General features: G+C 48.8%; 1 protein-coding gene and 1 pseudogene across 2 annotated transcripts in view; both read right to left on the bottom strand.

Moving 5' to 3' along the window:
* ANKRD33B (ankyrin repeat domain 33B) overlaps positions 1 to 23,953 on the bottom strand; it is an 81,805-nt gene that overhangs the window by 12,107 nt on the left and 45,745 nt on the right. For both annotated transcript variants that reach the window (XM_072752709.1, XM_072752710.1), the window contains 2 exons: positions 20,951 to 21,080; positions 3,025 to 3,165 (listed from right to left, as the gene is read on the bottom strand). In XM_072752709.1, the coding sequence (XP_072608810.1) occupies positions 3,025 to 3,165; positions 20,951 to 21,080 (271 nt within the window). The remainder of the gene's footprint in view (positions 1 to 3,024; positions 3,166 to 20,950; positions 21,081 to 23,953) is intronic.
* On the bottom strand, positions 8,857 to 8,954 carry LOC112934282 (U6 spliceosomal RNA; annotated as a pseudogene).

Here is a 23,953-nt window from a genome sequence, read left to right as displayed (position 1 = left end):
GGGGACATTCGGCAATGTCCAGAGACATTTTTCATTGTCATGACTTGGGGTGCTGGAGTCACCTAGTGGGCAGAGGCCAGGGATGCTGCTAAACACCCTACAGTTCCCAGGACAACACCCCCCACCACCACCACAAAGAATTACCTGACACCAGATGTCAACAGTGCCAGGGCTCAGAAACCCGCACATACAGGCCTATCACCCTCAGCAGGCAAGTTTGTTTCACTGCAAGGGTACTTGTCAAGGGGAAAGCCATACCACTGCTTCTCATTCATGTAACAAATAATTACTGAGCACACAAATTCACCAGTAACAATAATGACAACCAGCACTGACTCCGTGCCAGACGTGCACCCAAGCACTAGTCCACTGGGGAGCTCATTCAGTCCCCATCCAGCCTTCCCACAGTGTCATCCACTCGCTGCACAGAAGAGGAAACTGAGGCTCAGAGCATCAGGCGACTGGCCCCCATATGGAGGGGATAAGTGAAAGGGGCTGGAGTCTGAAACCAGGGGTCCTGGCTTCCAAGTTAACTCCGCTGACCACAGGTCTGCACTCGTATGGACTGTTCTAGACTTGGATGCGGCTGGGCTCGGGGGGAGGGAAAGAAAGGATGGTACCTCAAACCTAACACCAAATTCATTATCCGTAATGGAGGGGGAAGAGAACAATGTGGCACCGCACTGGACGCCCGGCCCATCTCTCAAGAGACCCCAGAGATGTTTCTGCCATCTCCTAAACACTTAGCAAATGTCAGAAACCTCCACCAGCCCCGGGAAAGAAGCAGAATGACAGCAAAACCCCTGCATTACCCAGAGTGATCGGAAAGGCAATCGACCCCAAAACAAAAGGTTTGTAATTCAAGTGAAGTCATCAGGAAAAATGCAGTGACAAAGTGGCTGACATCATAAATTCTTGGTTAAAATGTAAATTTTTTTTTGTTGTTGTTAAAATGTAAATTACTCGGAAAAGAAAAAAAAGTGAGGACGGCAAACCCTAAGAGAGACTCTTAATCACAGAGAACCCGCTGAGGGTGGCCGGAGGGAGGTGGGTGGGGGTGGGCTGGAGGGGGGTGGGCATTAAGGAGAGCACGCGATGCGATGAGTGCTGGGTGTCCTACATAAGTGATGAATCACTAAATTCTACTCCTGAGGCTAATAGTACACTACATGTTAACTAACTAGAATTTAAGACTTGAAACATTAAAATCAATCAATCATAGTTGGAGGGGAGTAATTTACTAGAAACCTACACTCAATTAGAACTAGCTCCAGAAGTAGTAAAAGCAGATAAAGCTTCCCCCAAACAAAAGAGCATCAAAAACACCGTTTAATTAGAAGGAACCACCTCTTGTTGCTAAACAACAGGCAAGGCCTCAACTGAAATTGTTATCTTGCCTTTCAAAAAAATGAAACTATCACAGCGTCAAAAGCACAATCCATGCCATTAAATCTAATTATGCTCTTTTTTTATTTTCATGAAAGTTTTCATCTTTGAGGCCTGTCATCACTTACTGAAGTTATTTTTTTTCTAGCATCCCCTACAACACACAGATTAAAGTGGGAGAGGAAAAAAAAATCCAAACAAGCTGTGAATCCTATAACCCCCGTGTAATCCCAAGGGAAATGACAGGCTGAGGACACTGTATCCAGGCCAGGATGGGGACCTGAGGTCATGAGCGAAGAGGTGAGGCGCAGAGACCACAAGACACTGGGGACACAGGACAAGCACATGTGGGAGCCCGGATGCGACCCTGGGAGGGAAAGGGAACAGCACCAGAAGCACAGGTGAAATCTGAGTAGAGCCTGGAGTTCAGTTAATAGTAATTAACATACCAGTGTCGGCCCCTCGGTAAGACGTTAACACGCGTGGGGTTGAGCAAGGGCCATGTGGGGCTCTGTATTATTTTTGTCACTTTCCATACATCTAAATTATTGCAAAATAAAGGTTTACTCTAAAAAAAAAAAAAAAAAAAAAAGGACAGCAGCAAATTGTGTAAACAGAACTACCAGCCTAGGCTGATGCCCAGCAGAACGCTGCCGCGCCCTCGGAGATAGTCATGGGAGGGCAAAGGCCACCTGTGCGGGAGCTCGTGGGGCCAGGCGGGATTGGCTGAACCCGGTGCCGAGAACAATGACAACATGAAGCGAAGTAATGAAATGACATCATGTTGTCGCAGCACCTCACACTGATCAGATCACTCGATGCTAACTCTGCACCTGACCCTTTGTGGCGCATGATACCCATCTTCTTGTGTGTTTCTCCAACTAACCCAGCGCGGCAGTGTTAAAGATGAGCAGGGACTGCACTCTGGAGGACAGCAGCTGGAGAGCGGCTGCAGGGACTCCAGCTCGGGGGTGCCTGACCCCTGCATCGCCCTGGAGAGCTCGCAAGGCAGGGTCACGGTTCATCCTGGGGGGTGGGAAGGAATGACTCCCATTGCACAGATGGAAACAGGAGGCTCAGAGAAGGAAGTGCCCCCTCCAACATGACCAGGTCAGAAAGGGCAAGGAGGGGGTGCCTGTTGATCCAAAGCTACAGCCTGAGAACTTTCCATTCTGCTACATGGCACTGACAAAGGAACCTGCTGCGTCCTACATCAGCAGGTGACTCCAAACACCAGCAAGTGGGGATCTAGGATGGCTACTGGGCCCACCCCACCATCCCAGTGCCCACCCTCAGTGGACAGGCTTGCCCTCAGAGCCAAGGCCAGAACACACATTTCTAAAGAACAAATATAGGCAAGAGGAAGCGAAGGGTGAGGGAAGAGTTTATCAGAGAGCAAGGAGGGGTTTCTTGCAGGGTGATCTGGACTGTGACCTCCCACCCTAGCTCGAAGGGCTTGCTTTCCTTGGTCTTAGCTCAGATGAGGATGGCCACACACTCCATAGAAACTATTCTTTGTTGCATCCACTAGGCTCTGCGTCTCTATAGAACTGATTCACCTCAATACATGTTCTTCAAAGGAGCAAAATTAGCATTTGCCGAGACCCTCGGGACCTCACAGGACAGGCAGAGACATACCTGCTAGCATCAGGGCTCGGATGCACTCCGTCCGGCCCTGCATGGCAGCTTTCATCAGGGCCGTGAACCCAAACACGTTCCTCCTTTCAAGGTCAAGACCAGGAAAATAGTTCAACAAGTAGTTGGTGATGGTGACGTGCCCTACAAAGAGAATTACACACGTTTATTGACCACATTCCACCCACAGCGGACATGCCAGGAAGCCTTCCCAGAGGAAGATCACGTGGTCGACCTCCAGGACCAGCCCGTTGCGGGGTGGGCAGCGGGGGGGAGGCGCCTGCCCCTCAGACACAAGGACTAATTCTCCTGGAGCCAGCAAGACACAGGGCGCCACCCTAGTTCATTCTGGTTCTCTTCGGCCCACCCGCTTGGGAGCTCAGGTGTCTGTCAAAGTGGTGAGAGGGACCGTGGGGAGCCAGCACGGTGTGGAGGTGGCATGGGGAAACAGCTGAGCAAGCCTCCAGGACACCGGTGACCAGTGGGGAGGTCCTGGACGCGGTCGGCGCCCCGGGAGATGCCAATGCAAACAGATGCACAACTAAAAATGAACCTTGGAGCCATTTCTCGAGGCTCCCTGGGAGAAGGTCATCTACACAACAAGAGGATACGCCAATTCATGCTGTCACCTGCTGTTACCACTCAGAGGGGTCCATCTGTCTGTCTCTATCTCTCTCTCTCACACAAACACATGTGCAGAGGCAGGGAATATGGGCAACGTTGCTACCCAAACCCTCAGCCATAACCCAAGCAGGTAAGAACATTCATTTGATAATACAGATTCTCCCTCTTTTCACCTTGCACTTCCAAAAAGACCTGAATGGGGACACTTGGGTGGCTCAGTGGTTGAGCATCTGCCTTCAGCTCAGGGCGTGATCCCGGGGTCCTGGGATTGAGTCCCACATTGGGGTCCCCGCAGGGAGCCTGCTTCTCCCTCTGCCTGTGTCTCTGCTTCTCTCTCTGTCTCTCATGAATAAATAAATAAAATCTTAAAAAAAAACAAAAACAAAAGGACCTGATTTTCTGTTCATGCCCAGAGGGGTTCTTAAAAAGCCCACAAATTGTTAGATAAGGGTGAATAAGGGGAACATCATGTAAAAAGCATTATTCCCAGGATTCTCTAGGCTCACCCACAGAAAATCAAAATGGACTGAGGGAGTTCTTCAAAGAGAACCATCAGGGCCACGTAAAGAGGTTCTCGGGCCAAATGAACATGCTGCCCGATGCCCACTGGCTATGCTGAAGTCCTAGTGTGAAATGCACTCCCTTCCTCATCAATCACCTAGAGCAGGGCCCCAACCTTGGCACTACCGACCTTTGGGGCCAGGTCATTCTTGTTACAGGAACGTTCTGTGCACTGATGCTGTCCTGGCAGCTGCATCCCTGGGGCTCTACCCACTAGACGCCAGTAGTGACCAGATCTCTCCTTCTCCCCAAGTATGACAACCAAAAATGTGTCCTGCCATTGCTAGATATCTCCTGTTTGGAAAACTCACCTGGTCCTAGAGGCTCAGACTTCACTGTTTCAGGATCAAATGCACCCAGGTGGGAGATGGCTCTCTTCCCCTGGGGCCCCTGCATCCCCATGTCCTTCTCTGAGCTGCCATCCCCACCCTGGGCCCTGCCAACGTTGACTAACCATCTGTGGAGAGTGCGAGAAGCCTGCAGGAGCCCCTCTCCTGTGCGCTGGTGGAGGGGCTGGGGATCCAGCCCTCTGAAATCCCCCTCCTTCCCAGTGCACACATGGTCCTGGGGAACCCCTCGTGTCAGGCTGCAGGCGGGGGTCTCATGGACACTCCAGGGCTCTCTGTCATTAACTGAGTATCACTTCCTCCCCCCAAGGGAGGCCTCGGCGCTATTGAGATGCCAGACCCATGAGGCCCCTTCCCTGGCTGACCCCAGGACAGTTAGCGCACGAGCTCTGGGACATCGTGGCAGAGGAGGTGAGGCCTCAAGGCTGCCTGCTTTCCACAAAAACTGGAGTGCGGACTCCTCTGGAACCCATTGTTGTCTGCTGACCGTGGACCTCAGCCCATCTCCTGAAGTCATGGCAAAAATTAAAAACTGAGCCATGAAGCTTTCTGAGACAGAAACACTGCCTAGCATGACCTTGCCGGAAACAAGCTACAAACAAATGGGTGTGACCTGCTAGCTCTGTGACTCACGGATTCCAACCCACAGCTGGTGCTTTTTGACTCCTTTGCTCACTAGGCCCTCTATTCATGCCATCGAAGGTGTTGGGGCGGGGATGATGCTGGCGGTCAGGTGCCCAGAGCAGCTTAACTGCTCTTAACTGTGGGGGGAGGAGGGTCCTTTGATCTCAGGTTCCTCACCCAGCTAAACGCTTTGCAGCACCTGTCAGATTTATTTATTTATTTTTATTGGAGTTCAATTTGCCAACATATAGCATAACACCCAGTGCTCATCCCGCCAAGTGCCCCCCTCAGTGCCCATCACCCAGATTTAGAGTGAAACAAACTGCAATTTGTTTAGAGTCGTTTCTTTTAAAATGTGAAAGCATGTCTGTCGTAAATTCCAGCAGGATATCCTTTGCACCATTATATCCTAAACACTTTGAACAGGCAGGGAGAGGAAAAATGGAAAAATCACAAAGCAAACCACCCATTATACAGAACAGCTCTGCTCATTATGTTGGGCTCAGAAGAACCAACATGCAGCCAACTTGTTCTGACTACAGGCACAAGCTTTCAGTGATCCGTGAGATCCATCCTGCCTCCCCACTGGCTTTCTTAGGACAGCAGAATAATACCTCTTATCCCACAGAGGGGCCCGTCCACTGAAATCATGGGTGGACAAGATGCCTCTAAGTATACACAGGCATTAACCTCTCTCTTCTGTGAAAAACAGGACAACAGGTCCAAAATGGAGTCGCTTATGCTAAGGCCTCAGTCACCAAACCAAGGCTTAATTAGTTTTGCCTCTCCCAGAGACAGAATCTTAAACCAATCAATCAGGAATTGCCTGATCAACACTAGTGATCCTGATCATCTGCCCGATAGACCCCTGCCCTTCCCCAAAGGAAAGTGACCTGGCAATAACCAACCCACTTTTCTGCCCTAAATAGCTCCCTTATTCTTCCTCCCTCCTCCCCTTCCTTCCTCATCTGACTACAAAAATCTCTTACTTTGTACAACTCCTTGGAGCACCTTTGTATCTGCTAGATGGGATGCTACCCAATTTGAATCAACTTTCGCTCAAACTCAACATTTTTAATTTGCTGCAGTTTTTCTTTTAACATTTCTTTAAAACCATGACCATTAAACAAGAGGAGCTTTCCTTTTCTTTAGTAAGACAGAGACATATTTCATAGATAGGCAGAGAGACAGAGAAGACAGGCTAACACACAGTCTTCCCTACAGAACATGCACCATACTGAAACTTCGTTTTAGCCCAGTCCAACGTTCTGGCATAGGATTTGATGAATGAAGTCTTCCAACAAAGCCCTTTCAAATGGTGGGCTCACCACAGACACCCCTAAATGCACCCCCCCCCCATGAGCCTGCCTAAGGGAAGAGCACAAGTGACCCAGGGGTTAAGTGAGTTCTCGATAAATTAGCTTCAGTGGCATGATTAAATGCCAATGTAGACAGAGAACTTAGGACTTAGAAGAGCTGACTGTGAGAACACCTAAGTTCAAGTCCCAGACTGCCACTTAAAATCTGGGTAGCCCTGGGAAGGTGCATCAACTTCACTGAGTTTCCACTTCTGGAAAATGGGAAATAATATCAACCTCACCCCTGTGAGATTTACATAAGACAGTGTGTGTAACAAGTGCCTTGCAGAAAAAATTCCAAATAATTCCTGCAGATACTACACTCTCAGGGAGGAGGAAGATAACAACCCACTCCTTAACTCGTGGGCTATGCATTGTGGCTTCTTTCCAAAGAGGAGACTATAGCGGGCAGGGAGGGGACAGTGGAGAAACCTGACAAACACGACCTCAGCCAAGTGACCAAGGTGAGCACCAGTGGCGTTAAGTCATGTCGACAGCTGTACTGCCAAAGTCTCTTTGCTTGACCAAACTTTAGTCAGGCTCCTGAACCTTCTCCTAGGCCCATCTGGGCACTTCCTTGGAAAATCAAGTTTCAGCAAGAACTCTGCTCAGTTTGACCAGCATGCCACCCTCCATATCTGATCGTGGTCCTCATTCTCTACACCCCCCCAGGGAGATGACGGGTCACCTTGACATGCCTTCAGCACAAACCCCATTAGCTCAGTTTTGCCACAACTTCCGTTACCCCTGAGTAATTTCCCACCCGCTGACCCCCACCCTGCTCCTTGGCTATAAACTCCCACTAGCCTGTGCCATATTCAGAGTTGAGCCAACAGCTCTCCCCCAACCCAAAATCTCATTGTGGTGGTCCCAGCTCCTATTACAGTGGTCCTGAATGAAGTCTACTTTACTATCTTTATAAGTGTCACTGCATTTTGGCGGGGGGAAGCCTGGGTGGCTCAGCAGGTGAGTGTCTGCCTTCAGCTCAGGGTACAATCCCAGGGTCCTGGGATCAAGTCCCACATCAGGCTCCCCCCACGGAGCCTTCTTCTCCCTCTGCCTATGTCTCTGCCTCTCTCTGTCTCTCATGAACAAATAAAAAAAATCTTTAAAAAAATAAGTGTCACTGCATTTTTTCTTTTAATGGTGCCCTTGATAAGATGTGATAAGAATGGTGTTTCTTCCTTGGTCTTCCCCACCTCCCCCGACTTACAACTCTAGTCTAATCATGAGCACACATGAGGCACACCCAAACTGAGACACATTCCACTAACTCCCTGACCAGTACTCCTCACACTGTCGAGACCATAAAAACAAGGAAAGTGGGAGAAACCATCACAGCCAAGAGGAGCCTGCTATTACAGCTGGATGTAATGTGGGCCCCCAAATAGGATCCTGGAACAGAAGAAGGGATTAGAGAAACACTGAGAAAATCTGAGTAAAGAATGGACGAGTTTATGATAATAAAGCATCAATACTGGTTCATTCATTGTGTCAAATGTATCCCACTAATGTAGGATCCCAACAACAGGAGATACTGGGTACAAGTAGATGAGACTCTCTGTACCTTCTTTGCAGCTCTTCTTTGCAGCTCTTCTGTGAGTCTAACTATTCTAAAATCAAAAATGTTTATTTTTTAAAACGGGGATCTATGGGGCACCTGATCTATGGCTCAGTTGATTAAACGTCTGTCTCTGGCTCAGGTCATGATCCTGGGGTCCTGGGATTGAGCCCTGTATCCTGCTTCTCCCTCTCCTGCTGCTCACCTTGCTTGTGCTCTCTCACTCACACACTCTCTCTCAAATAAATGAATAAAACCTTTTTAAAAATAATAAAAAAATAATAAAAAATAAAAAAATAAAGGAAAACCTAGCATAGGGCCGCTTGACAAAAATACAATGTAAGGACGATGATTCTGGGTGGGCAGCTGGCTGTGATCCTGTCCCCACTATACCCAGGACTTCCCCTGGTGGTGGGCACACAGTGAACCCCGTGAGGGCAGGCAGGCAGTGGAAGGCGTGGCTGACATTGTGCGCTCCTAAAGAAGTGAATGGACAGGACTTGATGACCCAACAACAGAAACTAAAAAGCCCAAGATGACTTCTGGTATCACCCCACCAACAACTTTTCAGCTCTACTATATGGTTGGCCAATGTCTTGTTCGCTGAGTGACCATCTGAGGGTGAGAATCCATGATGCCTGCAGTGCCCATAGACAGGCAAGCTTGCCTGGATCCTCCACCCATAGCCCACCTACACTCTGACTCTCTCCCAAACCCCAGATGAAAAATTTTTAATTTGCTCACTGCTTTTTTTTTTTTTTTTAATATGGGACTTCATGAATTCGTGTGGCATCCTTGCAATGAGGCCATGCTAATCTCTGTATTGTTCTGATTTAGCATATGGCTGCCTAAGCAAGCACAAACTTTTCCACTCTTAAGTCACCTACCTCCCCCAGCCAACACCATTGTCAGAAGATGACACACCTTCTACCTAAGAGAAACTACAAAAAAGGGAACCCCCTTAACATTCCCTCGTTTCCCCACAAATTTCCCCACATCCTTAAGCAGTCTTTCCTTCCCTCCTTAGGATAAAGGAAGGGTGACTCTTCTACTTATAAATAGCAATCTCTCCTCCCCTTGCAGTGCTTTAAAAACACTCTTCACCCACTTCCATGGAGTATCTGTACTACCGATGACCTCTTCTCTTCAACTTCTCCCTCCTTGCAAATCCACTCTCATCAGATTGCAGCAATGGCCCAAGTTTTTCACCTTGCCCTTCCATCACGTTGGCCAATGGGACATTTAAAGGCATGATGCAAGCAGAAGCTTGGAATGCACTTACTTGGCTAGACTCCCATCATGCTTCTCATGAAGGGAGTCTAGCCATCTTCATGAGAAAAACATGCCCAGGCTTGCCTGATGGTCCCAGGAAGAGGATAAGAAATGTGTGGAGCAGAGCTGGCCCAGCTGAAGTCCACAAGCAACCCCCAGAACAGGGTCCAGCTCATTCACAAATTTGTGAGCAAAGGCAGTCTAGATTATCCGATCCCCAGCCATTCAATGATGTGTGAACAATAAACGTATCTTAAACTGGGGTTTGGGGCTGCTTGTTATACAACAGTATCTAACTGGATATGCATGCACAAGGGTATCCCATCTTAAAAAAAAATTATGTATAATTAGGCTACTCTAACAAACTACCATAGACTGGGAGCTTAAATAACATATTTATTTCTCATAGTTCTGGAGGCTGGGGAGTCCATCAAGATGCCAGCAGACCCAGGGTCTGGTCAGATCTGCTTCCTGATTATCATAGACTGCTGTCTTCTGGTTGGGTCCCTACATGGCAGAAGCAGGGAGGGAACTTTCTGGAGTCTCTTTTCTAAGAGCACTAATTCTATTCCTAAAGCCTCCACCATCATGACTTCATCCCCTCCCAAAAGCCCATCTCCTAATACCATCATCGTGGGGGTCAGGATTTAACACAAGTTTGGAAGGAACATAAACATCCAGTCCATCGTAATGACTGATAATGATCCTATGGACCTGTCTCCCAACTCTAGCCCTGACCCTTAGTCATCCAACTTCTCAGTTCAACTTCCAGAGTCATCCACTCTTGCTCTTGCTACTTACACTCCCCCAATCCTCCTGAAAGTGACTTCCATCAGTCCCCAGTGACCATATTGTAGGGAAACCCAATGAGTCAATTTTCCTCTAATTTGACCTCTCCAGTGTTTACCCCTTGTCTATTCCATCCTTTTTGAAACACTCTTTTCAAGGATATCCAGACTGTTCACCCTTCTGATCTTCCTCCTATCTCTCTGGCCACTCTGTCTCAATTTCCTTAATGAACTTCTCTGTTCTCTCCTTCCTGAAATGCTGCTGTGCTGCAGGTGCATGACGAAGCCCTCCTCTTATCCATACACTCTTCCTTGGTGACCTATCCATTCTCCCAGATGCAGTTATCACCCTAGAACTCTTATCTCTGTCTCTCTTCCTGACTTTCCTATTTTAATATCTTTTGAATGGATATTTCATCTTGAGTGTCCCACAAACAAATCAAACCCAAAACGTATTTCTTCTAAACCTGCTCCTTTCTCCAACGTTCTGTATTCAGTGATAAACATCACTAATAAAATAGGTCCCCAAGCCAGAGATCTAGGCTTTGTCTTCAGCCCTCCCTCACGTTTGCCCCATCCAAACTATCATGCAACTCTGCCAACCTCCATCTTTTATTTTTTTATTTTTCATCTCCATGTTTTTTTTAAGATTTTATTTATTCATGAGATACAGAGAGAGAGAGGCAGAGATACAGGCAGAGGGAGAAGCAGGCTTCATGCAGGGAGCCCAATGTGGGACTCGATCCTGGGTCTCCAGGATCACACCCTGGGCTGAAGGCAGGCGCTAAACTGCTGAGCCACCCAGGCTGCCCAATCTCCATCTTTTAAATGCCTTGCAAGTCTATCCTTGTTGCTCCATCCCCATATCTACATCCTGATCTGGTCCACCACATCCCCACTGGGCTACAGCCCCTTTCCTAACCATCCTCCCTAGTCCCATTTCTGCCCTCCCAACAACTCTCCACACTACCAACATGGTAACTCCAAGAAGAAACTCTTCTGACCAACACTACTACTTAAAGCACATAATGGTTTCTACTTCTTAGATCAAGTCCCAACTCTTTTAATAAACTAGCTCCTTTTAATCTAGCCCTACTCCCTGAAAGGTAGAAGATGCCACCCCAAATTATGCTACTTTGACATAGATTATTTTGAACTGAGGGTGGACACAAGAAAAGCTCCCTGCCCTCTTCCATTTGCCTAGAAGCAGGGTAGAAATTTCCAAAGGAGTCTCTCCTTCCCTCTATACCAGGACGGACAAAAGTTAATCACCAAGGCACCTGCAGATCCTCTCAGGTGGCACTAGAGAAATCTACATAACAAACCTTCCAGTCTTTACCTACTATTAGTCAACCTTCCCACCGAGTGGCATCTCTGGAAGCCAAAAACTACTTTCCTCTGTCCCGTCATTTCTCCAGGACAGGAGATCCCATATAAGCTGGAGTTCTAAGTCACCTCTTTGAGTTACTCACTTTTCCCTGGGTGTTTCCCATGTATACATGAGGTATACATGTCTATAAACTTGTTTTTCTTTTGTTACCCTGCTACTTGATGAGTCATCTATTCCAACGGAGGCTCTTCCTTGGTCCCCCCAGGCCTGGATTAGGCACCTGAACCATAATATCCCATGTCCACATTCCCATGTGGCTGTAGATTACCACAACTACAACCCTCAGGACCTTACTCATACATCCAAAACTTCCAACTGACTGCAAACTCAATACATATTTGGTAAATAATAAGATTCAGGAATCACTACTTCTGACTTGGAAAAAATACACTTATCAAGAAGGTTGTCAATTATCAAGCTATAACCCACATTACCTAAAAATTATATGGACATCATAAGTATTAATTGTTAATTCACTCGACATTTTATTGGATACCAGTCTTAGGTTAAGAATCTCATTTACTCTTTTATTCAAGGGAAGGAAACAGACAAAACACCCATGTTCTTCTAAAACTGAGAAAATGTTACAGAATTTGAGTGGCCTAAAGATTTGACTGGTTCAATTCCAGGTACTTGAAATGTACTTTTCCAAACTAGGCCAGTAGAGGGAACCGTTGACTTTGGAAATGTCACATCAGACTACAGCGCTGGAGTCCATAGGTGCTCCCCAAGGGTGGAGGTGTGACTGGGAGGGGGAAGATAGACATAGGGGAGGGTGGGAGGGCCCTACAGACAAGCTTCCCCTTGGTCTTCGGGAGAGGCAGGTGTCTGAATGAACAGCAGGGTAAGCTGTTGGGGGAGGGACACTGCAGCAGCCAGTGAGAAGGGCTCAGAAAACTGGAGATTACAGGAATAGGTAAGGCAACTCTAGGAAAGCCCAGACACTTGCCAAGCTCGAATTTCTTAATTGAAACACTAGAAATCAAGAAAAAGGAAAACACTTTGAAAAATAAAAATAAAAATCAGAATGAAGTCAGGCTAAAATCATGATCACGTGAGGTAATAACAAAATAAATAAAAATAAAGAGGCATTTAGGGGGCAACTGGGTGGCTCAGTTGGTTAAGTGTCCAACTCCTGGTTTCAGCTCAGGTCACAATCTCAGGGTGGTGGGCTAGACCCCCATGTCCAGATCCTCACTCAGCACAGGAGTCTACTTGAGATACTCTCTCTCTTCTTCTTCCCCTTCCTCACCCATACTCTCTAAATGAATAAATGAATGAATGAAATCTTAAAGAAAAAAAGAGAGAAGCATTTATTCCTGGCTTTAAGGAGGCCCTCCCCAAATCCGGTTCATGAGCCAAGCCATGCACGGGCAGTCTGAGGCACACCACCCCCCACCCAACCCTCCCCTCCCCCCAGAGCCTCAGTGCCACTCTGTCCTCTGCAGCGAGCAGCATGCATAATGCCAGGCTGGCCCTCCCTGCATTTCCTTCAGGATTATAAAAATAAGCTCAAGGAATAACAAGTTTCAAGGATGCACCAGAGGTTACTTGTACGCAACCAACTTATCACCAGTTTAAAAAGACACCTGCTATTCTTTCACTTAGCCACACTCCTGCCCTTCTGCTAAAGAGGAACAAGTGGAGAAGTAAACACACAACTCCACCCCTGAGACTTACTCATTTCCTTGGTTATCTTTCTATATATTTGGCTTTTGTTGGGGGAGGTAGGATAGAAGTTGGAACTGCAGCGAGAAAGAGCTTCTCTCTTTTTTTCTTTAAGATTTCATTCATTCATTCATTCGTTTAGAGAGTATGGGTGGGGAAGGGGAAGAAGAGGTGACTTTATTTTAGAGTTCATGCCTCTCCCTACTGTTTCAGGAAAGACGCTGTTTGGGTTTTTAAGCTAGAGATGGTTGTGTCCCATTTTAATCCGATTCCAAAACCAGTTTTATTTATATGATGGTTTCTTAATTCCAAAAGATGTCTAGTAATATGTGCTTACAGTAAAACAAAACACAAAAAACAAAAACCAACCACAGAAGTATTCCTTTTTTTTAAAGTCGCAGTCCACTCTCCCACGTCCTCTGTCTCTCAAATCTCCTGCTGTGCAGCCACCCACACTTCCAGACCTCTCTCCCTTCAAGCACACACGTGTGTGCCTGTGCTTTTTATGTACATGCGCATGAATAATTCTGTAGAGCTTTTCACTTGAATTTTTTTCACTTAGTAGATCTAGGAGATCTTTTCACATAGACCCGTGGACATGAGATTTACCTTGTTCTTCCTACAGCACATTCTGGAGTGTGATTGTGTGTCGCTGGCCGCATCCTCTGTGTCCTGTAACTGTGAGGCGGTTCAGTAAGCTGTGACTCATCCACTCGGTACAGAATCCTCTTTTAAAGCAAATATTTGTTCAGCAATTACTTCATGTCCAAGGGCTACCACGGGGAGCCAAGGCACACAGCTCCTGCTTTCCAGGGGTTTCCGAACTAGCCGGTGCAGGCAGCACCGCAGTGAGTGGCAGGGGGTGCATTTCTGAGCAGGGTGTTTTGAGCAGCAGGTGTTCTCAGAGGGCTGAAGGGACGAATTGTAGGGGCTCTGTCCCTGGAGGAGGCCGGCAGAGTTAGGGGTGGGATCCCAGGCAGGGGGCTGCCCCTCAGCACACCTGCCACCCTCAGCTGGCAGCCTGTGGGGCGGGAGGTGGGCAGGGGCGCAGGGGAGAGCACCCCCGTGTCTCCTTCTGCCCCGGCCCCAACTGAGCCACACCAGACACCTGAGGGCTGAGAACAGGCCGGTGCTGGGTCGAGGCCAGCCTTGGGCAGAGAAGGAAGAGGAAGCCATGTGCAGATAGATTCTTAGAACTCAATTGCTTCGTCAGGACATGCATGTTTACATAGCTGCTGCCAAGGGGCCTTTAGGGAAAAAAAACACACGTATTTATGCTTTCCACCAAGTTCCCAAGGGTATTCTTGCCAACCCTGGAAAAGATCAGTTCTTAGTGTTTGCCAGTCCTTGGATTACAGTTTGCAGTTGTTTCCCTGATTCTCATTGGAGGCCAGGATCTGTTATGTTCTGGGTGCAGTTGACTGGATACCCAGTGAAACAGGGCTTCGGAGAAGAAGTTGTCTTCTTTTGCAACATGACATGTCTGAAGGCCACAGTTAGGGGGTTGCTTCATTGAATCGCCCCATGACACTAGGATGGGGGGCCAGCTTCTCAGAAGTGCCGGCCACCTTTTCCTCGCAATGCCAAGACTATAGCACATGGAGGCCTCGGGAGGGAGGAGTGAATCTGTCTGTGTGTCCTGTTCTCTAGGGCAGGCAGACATTTCCAGAAGCCTCCAACAGAGTTTCATTTATAATTCACTGCCAGGGTTATGTCACACACCCTGTGCCAAAACAAGTCACTGGCAAGGGTGACAGAATGACCCCAAATGACTTGGTCTAGTCAACATCAGCCCCAGCAGGATCCGTGGGGTTAAGGGAAACTTTCAAGCAACCATAGGTTTATATTATTTGATATCACACCTGCACTGAAAGTCCTGGCTTTCTTTTCTACGGCATTCACTCAGCATTTGTGAGTATGAATTAGGGTACAAATGCTTTGATCTGCCTGTCGCGTGTTCTCTAAAAAGTCTAACCTCTTCAGATACTTAATGTGTGATAAAAATTCAACCGAATCTGTATTAGGCCTTTACAATGGAGAGAACGTATGAAAAGAAATCCCTCAAATAATCCCTAGGTCTCGTTTAGCCAGCAGTTCCAACTTCTATCCTACCTCCCCCAACAAAAGCCAAATATATAGAAAGGTAACCAAGGAAATGAGTAAGTCTCAGGGGTGGAGTTGTGTGTTTACTTCTCCACTTGTTCCTCTTTAGCAGAAGGGCAGGAGTGTGGCTAAGTGAAAGAATAGCAGGTGTCTTTTTAAACTGGTGATAAGTTGGTTGCGTACAAGTAACCTCTGGTGCATCCTTGAAACTTGTTATTCCTTGAGCTTATTTTTATAATCCTGAAGGAAATGCAGGGAGGGCCAGCCTGGCATTATGCATGCTGCTCGCTGCAGAGGACAGAGTGGCACTGAGGCTCTGGGGGGAGGGGGGGTAGGAAGGTGGGGGGGGCGGTTGGGGGGGGGTGTGCCTCAGACTGCCCGTGCATGGCTTGGCTCATGAACCGGATTTGGGGAGGGCCTCCTTAAAGCCAGGAATAAATGCTTCTCTCTTTTTTTCTTAAGATTTCATTCATTCATTTATTCATTTAGAGAGTATGGGTGGGGAAGGGGAAGAGGAGGTGACTTTATTTTAGAGTTCATGCCTCTCCCTACTGTTTCAGGAACACCTCGACTGCTTGCCTTTATTCCTGCTTTAATGATGGCTCTGTGTCCCTCTGATGTCTGTCCGGGCTGTGTGGCCTCCCCAGCCTTGAATGCCCACCAAGGGCCACCCCGGCCACCCCTTGGTATGGGAGCCCCCAACACCCAGTTCTCAGCCTGGGATCCCCAGACCAGCAACTCTGCAGGAACCCCTTGAGAGGCACATTCTCAGGCCCCTCCCCAATCAGTTTCAATCTAAAACTCAGGGGGTAGAGCTGGGCAATCCCTGTTCTAACCAAATCTGCATCAAAACACAGATTAGCCACCCCACCCCCCCATGGGGGGAGGCTCCAGGCTGAGAAGCAGGCTGCGCTCTAAAGTATGGTGCTCACAGGGAGGGGGGCAGCCCGGGAGGGCCTGTCACAACCTTTAGAAACAAATTAGGGAAAAATCTCTTCCTCCCAGTGAGGCAATTAAGACAAACAAGGAAATGCTCTTTAACCAGATTTTTTTAAGGTGAAGAAAAAACAACAACAAAAAGAAAAAAACACCACCTCACCCCTCCTCACCCATATCCCCAGACAATTCAGTTCTAAAGCAGGCCTAGGGTGGGTGTCCCAGGGATCAGAGCCCAGGTGCAGGGAGTGGGTGCCAGGCAGAGAAGAGGGTGGGCCCGGGACCCAGCCGGCAGCATACATAGCTTGAGCAAACCAGTAAACAAGGTAATGATCTAGACACCAATAGGAGAGAAAACTTAATGAGAAAGGAGGGACGTCTGGGTGGCTCAGCAGTTGAGCATCTGCCTTTGGCTCAGGGTGATCCCAGGGTCCTGGAATTGAGCCCCACATCAGGGAGCCTGCTTCTCCCTCTGCCTCTCTCTGGGTCTCTCATGAATAAGCAAATAAAATCTTAAAAAAAAAAAAAAAAGAAAGAAAGAAAAGCAAGAAAGGGAAATATAGTTCTTTATGAAGATGGAAGAGAACCCATGTACCCATCAAATTAACAACGGTTACCTCACAGAACTAGTGAGAAGCTAGGAGATTTTCACCCTGAACTTCACTGGCTTTCTGTGTTTAACCTGAGCTGCTTATGTGGTTTTCTCCCGAACACTGTGTATTTTATCGTATCATCAACTTAGTAGACCATCAGCGGTGTCAAGTAGAGAAAGCACCCAGAGCAGCCATCGTCCTATGCAACCCAGTCTGGTCACAGCCCCAACACCTCCCCGCTACACCCTTACGTGTGGGGCCCAGAAAATTAAATACATGCCAGCTTTGGCAGTCCCCACGATCTAACCAAGCTATAATCTCACTCCTGCGGGAGGAGAGGCTCCCCCAGGGACCATCGCCTCCCTTGAGGTCACAGTTGTGGGGGCATGAACACAGGTGTCTTGTCCCCTTCTCTGCTTCCCACAGGTGACCACAGAGCAGAGAGAAGGCAGTGGCACTGCCAGAAACCACAAGAGGCCTGCTGGCAGTGAACGCGGGTGCAAGTTGTAGGGGAGGTCAGGCCAGACATCAAGACCTTGGGGAAGTTCAGCCGCGGCCCCAATGCGCAGGGCAGGAGCAGAAGGAAAGGTGGGCTGTGGACCATACTGAACTGCCAATGCCATTTCCTGCACCCCAGCACAGGAGGCAGCAGAGCCACCAGGCCAATGTGGGGGCCACCCTCTACGGACACAGGCTGTGCTGCTCCCCTCCCACACAACTCGGACGTGAGATGACAGGGATGAAGCAGGGATGGGAGAAGCCACTGGGCTGCCCTTAGATTTTTCTTATTCATGAGAGATACAGAGAGAGAGGCAGGGACACAGGCAGAGGGAGAAGCAGGCTCCCCACAGGAGCCTGATGCAGGACTCGATCCCAGGACCCCAGGATCACACCCTGAGCCAAAGGCAGATGCTCAACCTCTGAGCCTCCCAGGTGTCCCTCGCTGGGCTGCCCTTAGCTCCAAATTTCTCCCTCTGCACTGCAGGCCCCAGGTCCTGAGCCTGGAAGGGACATGAGCTTCTCCCTTTGCTGGGCCTCTCTCTGCCCCTGAGAGGACCCGTGTCATCTGTGACTTATAATACATCAATCCAGGAAAAGCATAGCCCCTGCGTAAAGGATGAGTGTGATGGAATGAATGGTTGTATCACCAGATTCCTCTGTTGGGCTCCCAACCCCCAAAGCGACTGAGTTTGGAAATGGGGCCTTTGTGGAAGAGATTAAGATTAACTATGGCCACAAGGATGGAGTCCTGCTGCAAGAGAACAGGTGTCCTTAGAAGAGGAGATACCAGAGACAGATCTCTCTCTCTCTCTCTCTCTCTCTCTCTCTCTCTACCACATGAGGACACAGAAGAGGCGCCCCGTGCATGCCAAGAGGAGAGCTTTCACCAGGACCCAAATCCCCTATCACCCCAATCTTGGGCTCCCAGCTTCCAGAACAGTAAGAAACAAGCTTCTGTTGTTTAATTCCCCTGGATGTGGGATTTTTGTTATAGAAGCTGAAACAGACTGAGACTTGAGGGATGCTCAAAAAGAATAAAGTAAATATAATCCAACAAATGGAACAGAAACAAAATAATGAAATAATATACAGGATTTGCCCACATCTTAGAGTAACACAATGGGGGGGGGGGTGAGACAGAAAGTCGTGGCATGAGGACCAAGTTATTCTATGCCTAAGAGCAAATCTCAGCAAAAAAGAACAAAATAGGGCAGATAGTGTTTCAAAGAGATTAACAGCAATTTCCTGAAAATATACCTAATATAAGTCAAAACAAATGCAGAGAGAAGGAGCTGAGATCTACATATAGCTGGGGCAGGGGGCTGTTTTCAATGTCAAGGACAAACGGGGAAATATTTACAAGTCTCAGCAAGATCAGGGTATCAACAAAGATACAAAAGCAGGCTGGAATCAGACTATTCCCCTGCAACACTCAATGGAAAAAAAGGCAAAGGACAAGTCGTTATTTCTATTATTTTCAGATAGGTAAGAATTCAGAAGGTACCCCCTGGGTGTTACACCACAGCCATTACCCTTAACACATGAAGACTCTTGCAAATCAGTAAGAAAGGAAATCTCGTCTTACTGCACATTCTCCTAGCGCTCAGGTGTAGTCTGTGCCATGCCCCCCGGCCAGCTACCCCTGAACCCTCTGGTCTGTACCCTGACGGGCCCTGGAGTTTGGACCTCCATGCCCTCCGCTTGCTGCTGAGGCCTCTTATGTAGATGTCTCACATCTCAAACAGCCCGAGCACCGAACAGAGCCAATGCTTCTCCATCTATTACTTTACATAAACCCCTTTGCAATTCATCACCTCCTGTCCAGATGCTAGAAGCCCTCCCGGATGCCGCCTCTCCTCCACCATCCACATCACACCACTTTCTGCCAGCTGGTTCTTGCTCCTTCTCTGCCTCTGGGCCTTTGGAGCCTATCCAGGCTCCGTCATCACACAGCCAGCCTCGTGGCACTGAATGCATTCCCTCGCATTGCATCTAGACCCTTAATGAGCTGGTCCCTGCTCCCTGTGGGGCCACCTCTCACCTCTCCTAGCCGAATGCAATCTTACTGCCACATCACCAGAGGCATGCTGGGCTCCCTCTTGGCACCTGGGTGCCTCGGCTGCAACAGCCTCCCTCTGACTTCTTCGGCACTCAGGTCAAGTCCACCTCTGCCACAACCCCCTCTTCCATGAGCCCTGTCCTAAACCGCACAGCTAGTTGTGGTCCCCAGCACACCCTCCATCAGAGCTCCATCAGATGCCTACTGAGCTGGAGAATTAGTTCAAGGTAGAACCGCCCATCGCTTGGGCATCCCCAGTTCCCAGGCCGGTGGGAGGCGATGAATGGGGAGCCCATGATCGCTGAATGCCATGCGATATACTCTTACACCCTTGCACTTCAGGACACTATGGACCTCAGCTTTCGAAGCCTGGAGTGCCTCTGTTGGCAAAGTTCTGCACTCTAAAAGCTGCTGAGGCCAACACACTGGCAAAATTGAGGGAGTTCTCCATTTACCCATATTGACCGAAAAGCAGTGTGTATGGACTACTTCCCATTTCATCACGGGAAGATGCTGGCTAGGCTGGGCTCCCTGGGTTCCCTGGGTTCCCTGGATCAGTCACCTGTGCCGGCTTTGACCTAGGAGCCCGTGATGCAAAACGGGACAAGAAGGTCTCTCTTTGGTGGTGGCAGCAGATGGTTTGGGGCATTTTCTCCAGCTTTGCAGCCTTGAGTCTGATACCCAACAGCTCCCAATGACATTGTGAGGTGTCCTGCATTCCACTAACAAGCAAACGCCTTTTCTTCCCAACTCAGCCAGAAGCAGCTTCTTCACAGCTCAGAGCCTGAATGATCCAACAAATTCATCTTGGCAGCCAAGAATTTTCAAAGTGGTCAAGTAACAAACCCACTAAATACCACGAGTACAAACAGAGTGTGGTCCTGAAGGCACAAGCGCAGCTTTGTGTTTGTCTCCAAAAATGTCTGAAAACAATCCTAGAAGAGGACAGCCGCGATGCACTCAGCAGGGGGAGCAGAAGTGCCACTTCTTGCAATGACCGTCCTGGGCTGAAGCACATGTATTGGGATGTACACCTGCCAGGCTCTCTCCCTAATGGTCCCGCCGTGTTACACGGATACACCCTCAGCAAGCAGCACCTGGCTTTTCCTTACACCTATAGGTCAAGTGTAAATATGCCTGATACACTATCACTAGTGAGCGAGAGTAGTGAGTTCACCAGCATCTCTCCGTTCCCCATCTCCAACACTGCCTGGGGCGAGATGCTCTAGGTGAAGGGATGACAAGGCTGGGTTTCTGGTGCAACTTCACATTCCAAGACTTTGGACTCAGCAGGGCAAGAGGTGCCCCACGGTGAGCTCTGTGCAAACAAACTCTGCATCGTCCCAAAGGCACAACAAAAATGTGTCCGAGGATGGATCGGCCTCTCCTTGTACCTCTTAATGTAGTAGGACAGATTTCTGGACCATTGCCGTCCTAAGGTTTATCTCCCAAGCTGAGTTCACATGCAGCGTGCCCCCCTCCGCCACCCCTCACCTCTTGGCAGCTGCTCCCCAGCCAATGAGGGAAGGAAAAGTGGGTCTTACCTGCCTGCGCGGCTGTGATTAGAGCTGTGTTCCCCTCCTTGTCCTGCCAGTTGACGTCAACGTGAGGGCACTCGGCTAAGACCACAACAGTGTCCACAAAGCCGTGGTAGCAGGCGACAATGAGGCCAGTCTAGAAGTGAAGAGTGAAGCGGTCAGAGGGGGCTGAGCCCGAGCATCACCGCTGCACCCCCTGTGCACACAGGGTCTCCCAGGGGAGGGAGCCTGGGCCAGCAGCCAGGTGAACACAGAAAACCCCGAGTCCCGGTTCTGGCTGGCAGTTTAGAACCAGCCAGCCAAGTGTCCTCTCAACTGTTCCATGCTGACCACGAGAGAGGAAGGACGCCTGGGAAACCTCGGGAAGCAAGGTCCCTGTCCCGTACGCTTTGCCTTCTAACAGGAGGAAAACGGCAAACCGCAGACCTGCCAGATGAGTCCTGACCGTGGGTTGGTAAGGGGGCTAGGGTAAGGGAGGCTGTGAGTGCAGGGGCGGCGTGGCTCAGTGTCATACAGGGTGCTCGGGTGGGCTACCTGGGAAGGGGACACTGGACAAAGATGGCAAGGAGGCGAGGAAGGGCCAAGGGCCATGGGGGGAGCATCCAGCTGGGAAGCCCGTGGGCCGGAGCCCTGTGAGCCAGAAGGAGGAGGTCAAGGGGGCATCAGAACCCCAGAGGTCACAGCACAAATCCTGAGACAGGTGGCATTTTGAGCAGCCACTTGTCAAGTATCTTCATCAAGTCTAGCAGCTGGATGGAAATAGACTCCAAGACACAGGCCTGGAAGTGGGGAGACCCGTTGGGAGTGGTGGTATAATAAAAAATATGTGTATCTGGTCTTTGTCCCAGGTTCCTGGCACTCAGCTCTGAAAACCCTCAGAAATCACCAATTCTTACATGCCAGTGAGATGCTTCACTGGGGTGGGGGACAATGCTGGTACCTTCAGGATGGGGGCCAGTCTCTAGAAAGACCGACTACCATGGAAGTAGGTTAGATCTTGCTTCTCTGCACACTCCCAACCCCACCTCCAGGGAGGGGAACGGGCCTGGAGATTGAGTTCAATCTCCAATGGCCAATGACTGAATAACCTAGAGCAAATCATGCCTACTTACTGAAAACTTCATAAAAACCCCAAAACAGTGGGGCCTGAGGGGCTTCTGGGTTGATGAACACATTGAAGTGCTTAGGAGGGTGGTGCCCCCCGGGAAAAGGCAACACAAGCGCCAAACCTCTTTCTCATACCTTGCCCTGAGCACCTCTTCCATTTGGCTGTTCCTGGCTTTTATCCTCTATAATAAACCAATGATAGTAAGTAAAGCGCTTTCCTGAGTTCTGTTATTCTAGCGAATTATCAAACTTGAAGGGGGGTGTGGGAACCCCCAAATTTGTAGCCAGTTGGTCAGAAGGTAACCCCTGGGTTGGGACCTGGAGTCTGAAATAGAGGAGGTCGGGATCCCTGGGTGGCGCAGCGGTTTGGCGCCTGCCTTTGGCCCAGGGCGCAATCCTGGAGACCCGGGATCGAATCCCACGTCAGGCTCCCGGTGCATGGAGCCTGCTTCTCCCTCTGCTTGTGTCTCTGCCTCTCTTTCTCTCTCTCTGTGACTATCATAAATAAATAAAAAATAAAAATAAAAAAAAAATGAAATAGAGGAGGTCTGGTGGGACTGGCCCTACACCTCTAGGGTCTCTGCTAACTCTGGATAGTGAGGGTCAGAATTAATCGAATCACTAGAGACCCTGGAGGTGGCCAGAGAAGTGGAGAATTGGTAAAGGAAAACCACTAGTGTCAGAAAAAAAAACATCACAGGGGACTCCAGAGGCTGACCAGGGGACAATGGCAGTCATCCACGAGCCAGGAAGCAAGCCCTCACCAGGACCCCAGATTTCTAGGCTCCAGAATGGTGAGAAACGAATTTCTATTTGATCAGCCATCCACTTTCATTGTGCTATAGCAGCCGCGCTGACTAAATACTTTGCAACTGGGGCGCTGGGGCGGCTCAGTCATGCAGTGTCTGTCTTGGGCTCAGATCATGGTCCTGGTCTGATAGAGCCCCCCATCAGGCTCCCTGCTCAGCAGGGGACCTGCTTCTCCCTCGTCCCTCCGCTCATGCCCTCTCTGTCAAATAAATAAATAAAATTGTTAATAAATAAAAGACAGGAGAGCAAGCAGGAGTGAGCCCAGGCCGACTCTACTTATTAAGCGGCTACGGCTTTCAATGTCCCCGATCCCAAGGGTTCACTGCCCCCACCACCCGCCTTCTCCCACCCAACGTGTCTGCTCACTGCTGCACGAGTGGTCCGGAGAACTGGTGACTCCACTTGGTAAGCACCAAAATCTCATTTTTTGAATTCTTTGGATAGAGGTAGTTCTCAAGTATCTGACAATTTCCTGACTTATAAGCAAGGCATGCTGAACACAATGCAGCTTCTTCCTTTTTACATCATTACACAAGAAGCTCATCTTTATTACAGGAAAAAAAATCCAATAACAGAGAAGGAAAAAACTTATCTAGACACACACAATCTCACAAACACAAGACGTACACACATGTGCACACACACACACGGACGTCTTTTCTATACCAAAATAGGATTGTTTGCTATATGTTTCAATGAGGAATAGATCAGCAACATCTTTTCACATCAATGGAAACACTTTTGTGTCAACATTTCCAGCAAATGTGGAACATTATATTCTACTACGACAGAATCATAGTTATCTGATGAATCCCCACTCTTGGACGCGGAGATTGATTCCCATTTTTCTGTATTCTGAGTAAAACTGGCAGTGAAAATCCCTAGAATCATGCCTTCATGAATCTCATTCCTTAGGATCTCAGGAGACATTCTTAGAAGCAGTATTTCTGCATCAAAGGAAAGAGATATTCTGAAAGCTTTGAACACATATTGAAGACTGGCCCTTCAAAAATATCCCAAAGGGTACCCACTTTTGCCAATCTGGACATCCAATCTTTACTTAAGGGCTCTGGGTTAAAAGGACAAATTTAA

Source organism: Vulpes vulpes, chromosome 3, assembly GCF_048418805.1.
Source record: "Vulpes vulpes isolate BD-2025 chromosome 3, VulVul3, whole genome shotgun sequence".
Lineage (NCBI taxonomy): Eukaryota > Metazoa > Chordata > Mammalia > Carnivora > Canidae > Vulpes > Vulpes vulpes.
The sequence above is the reverse complement of the archived record's forward strand: the minus strand, read 5'-3'. Positions and strand labels throughout refer to the sequence as shown.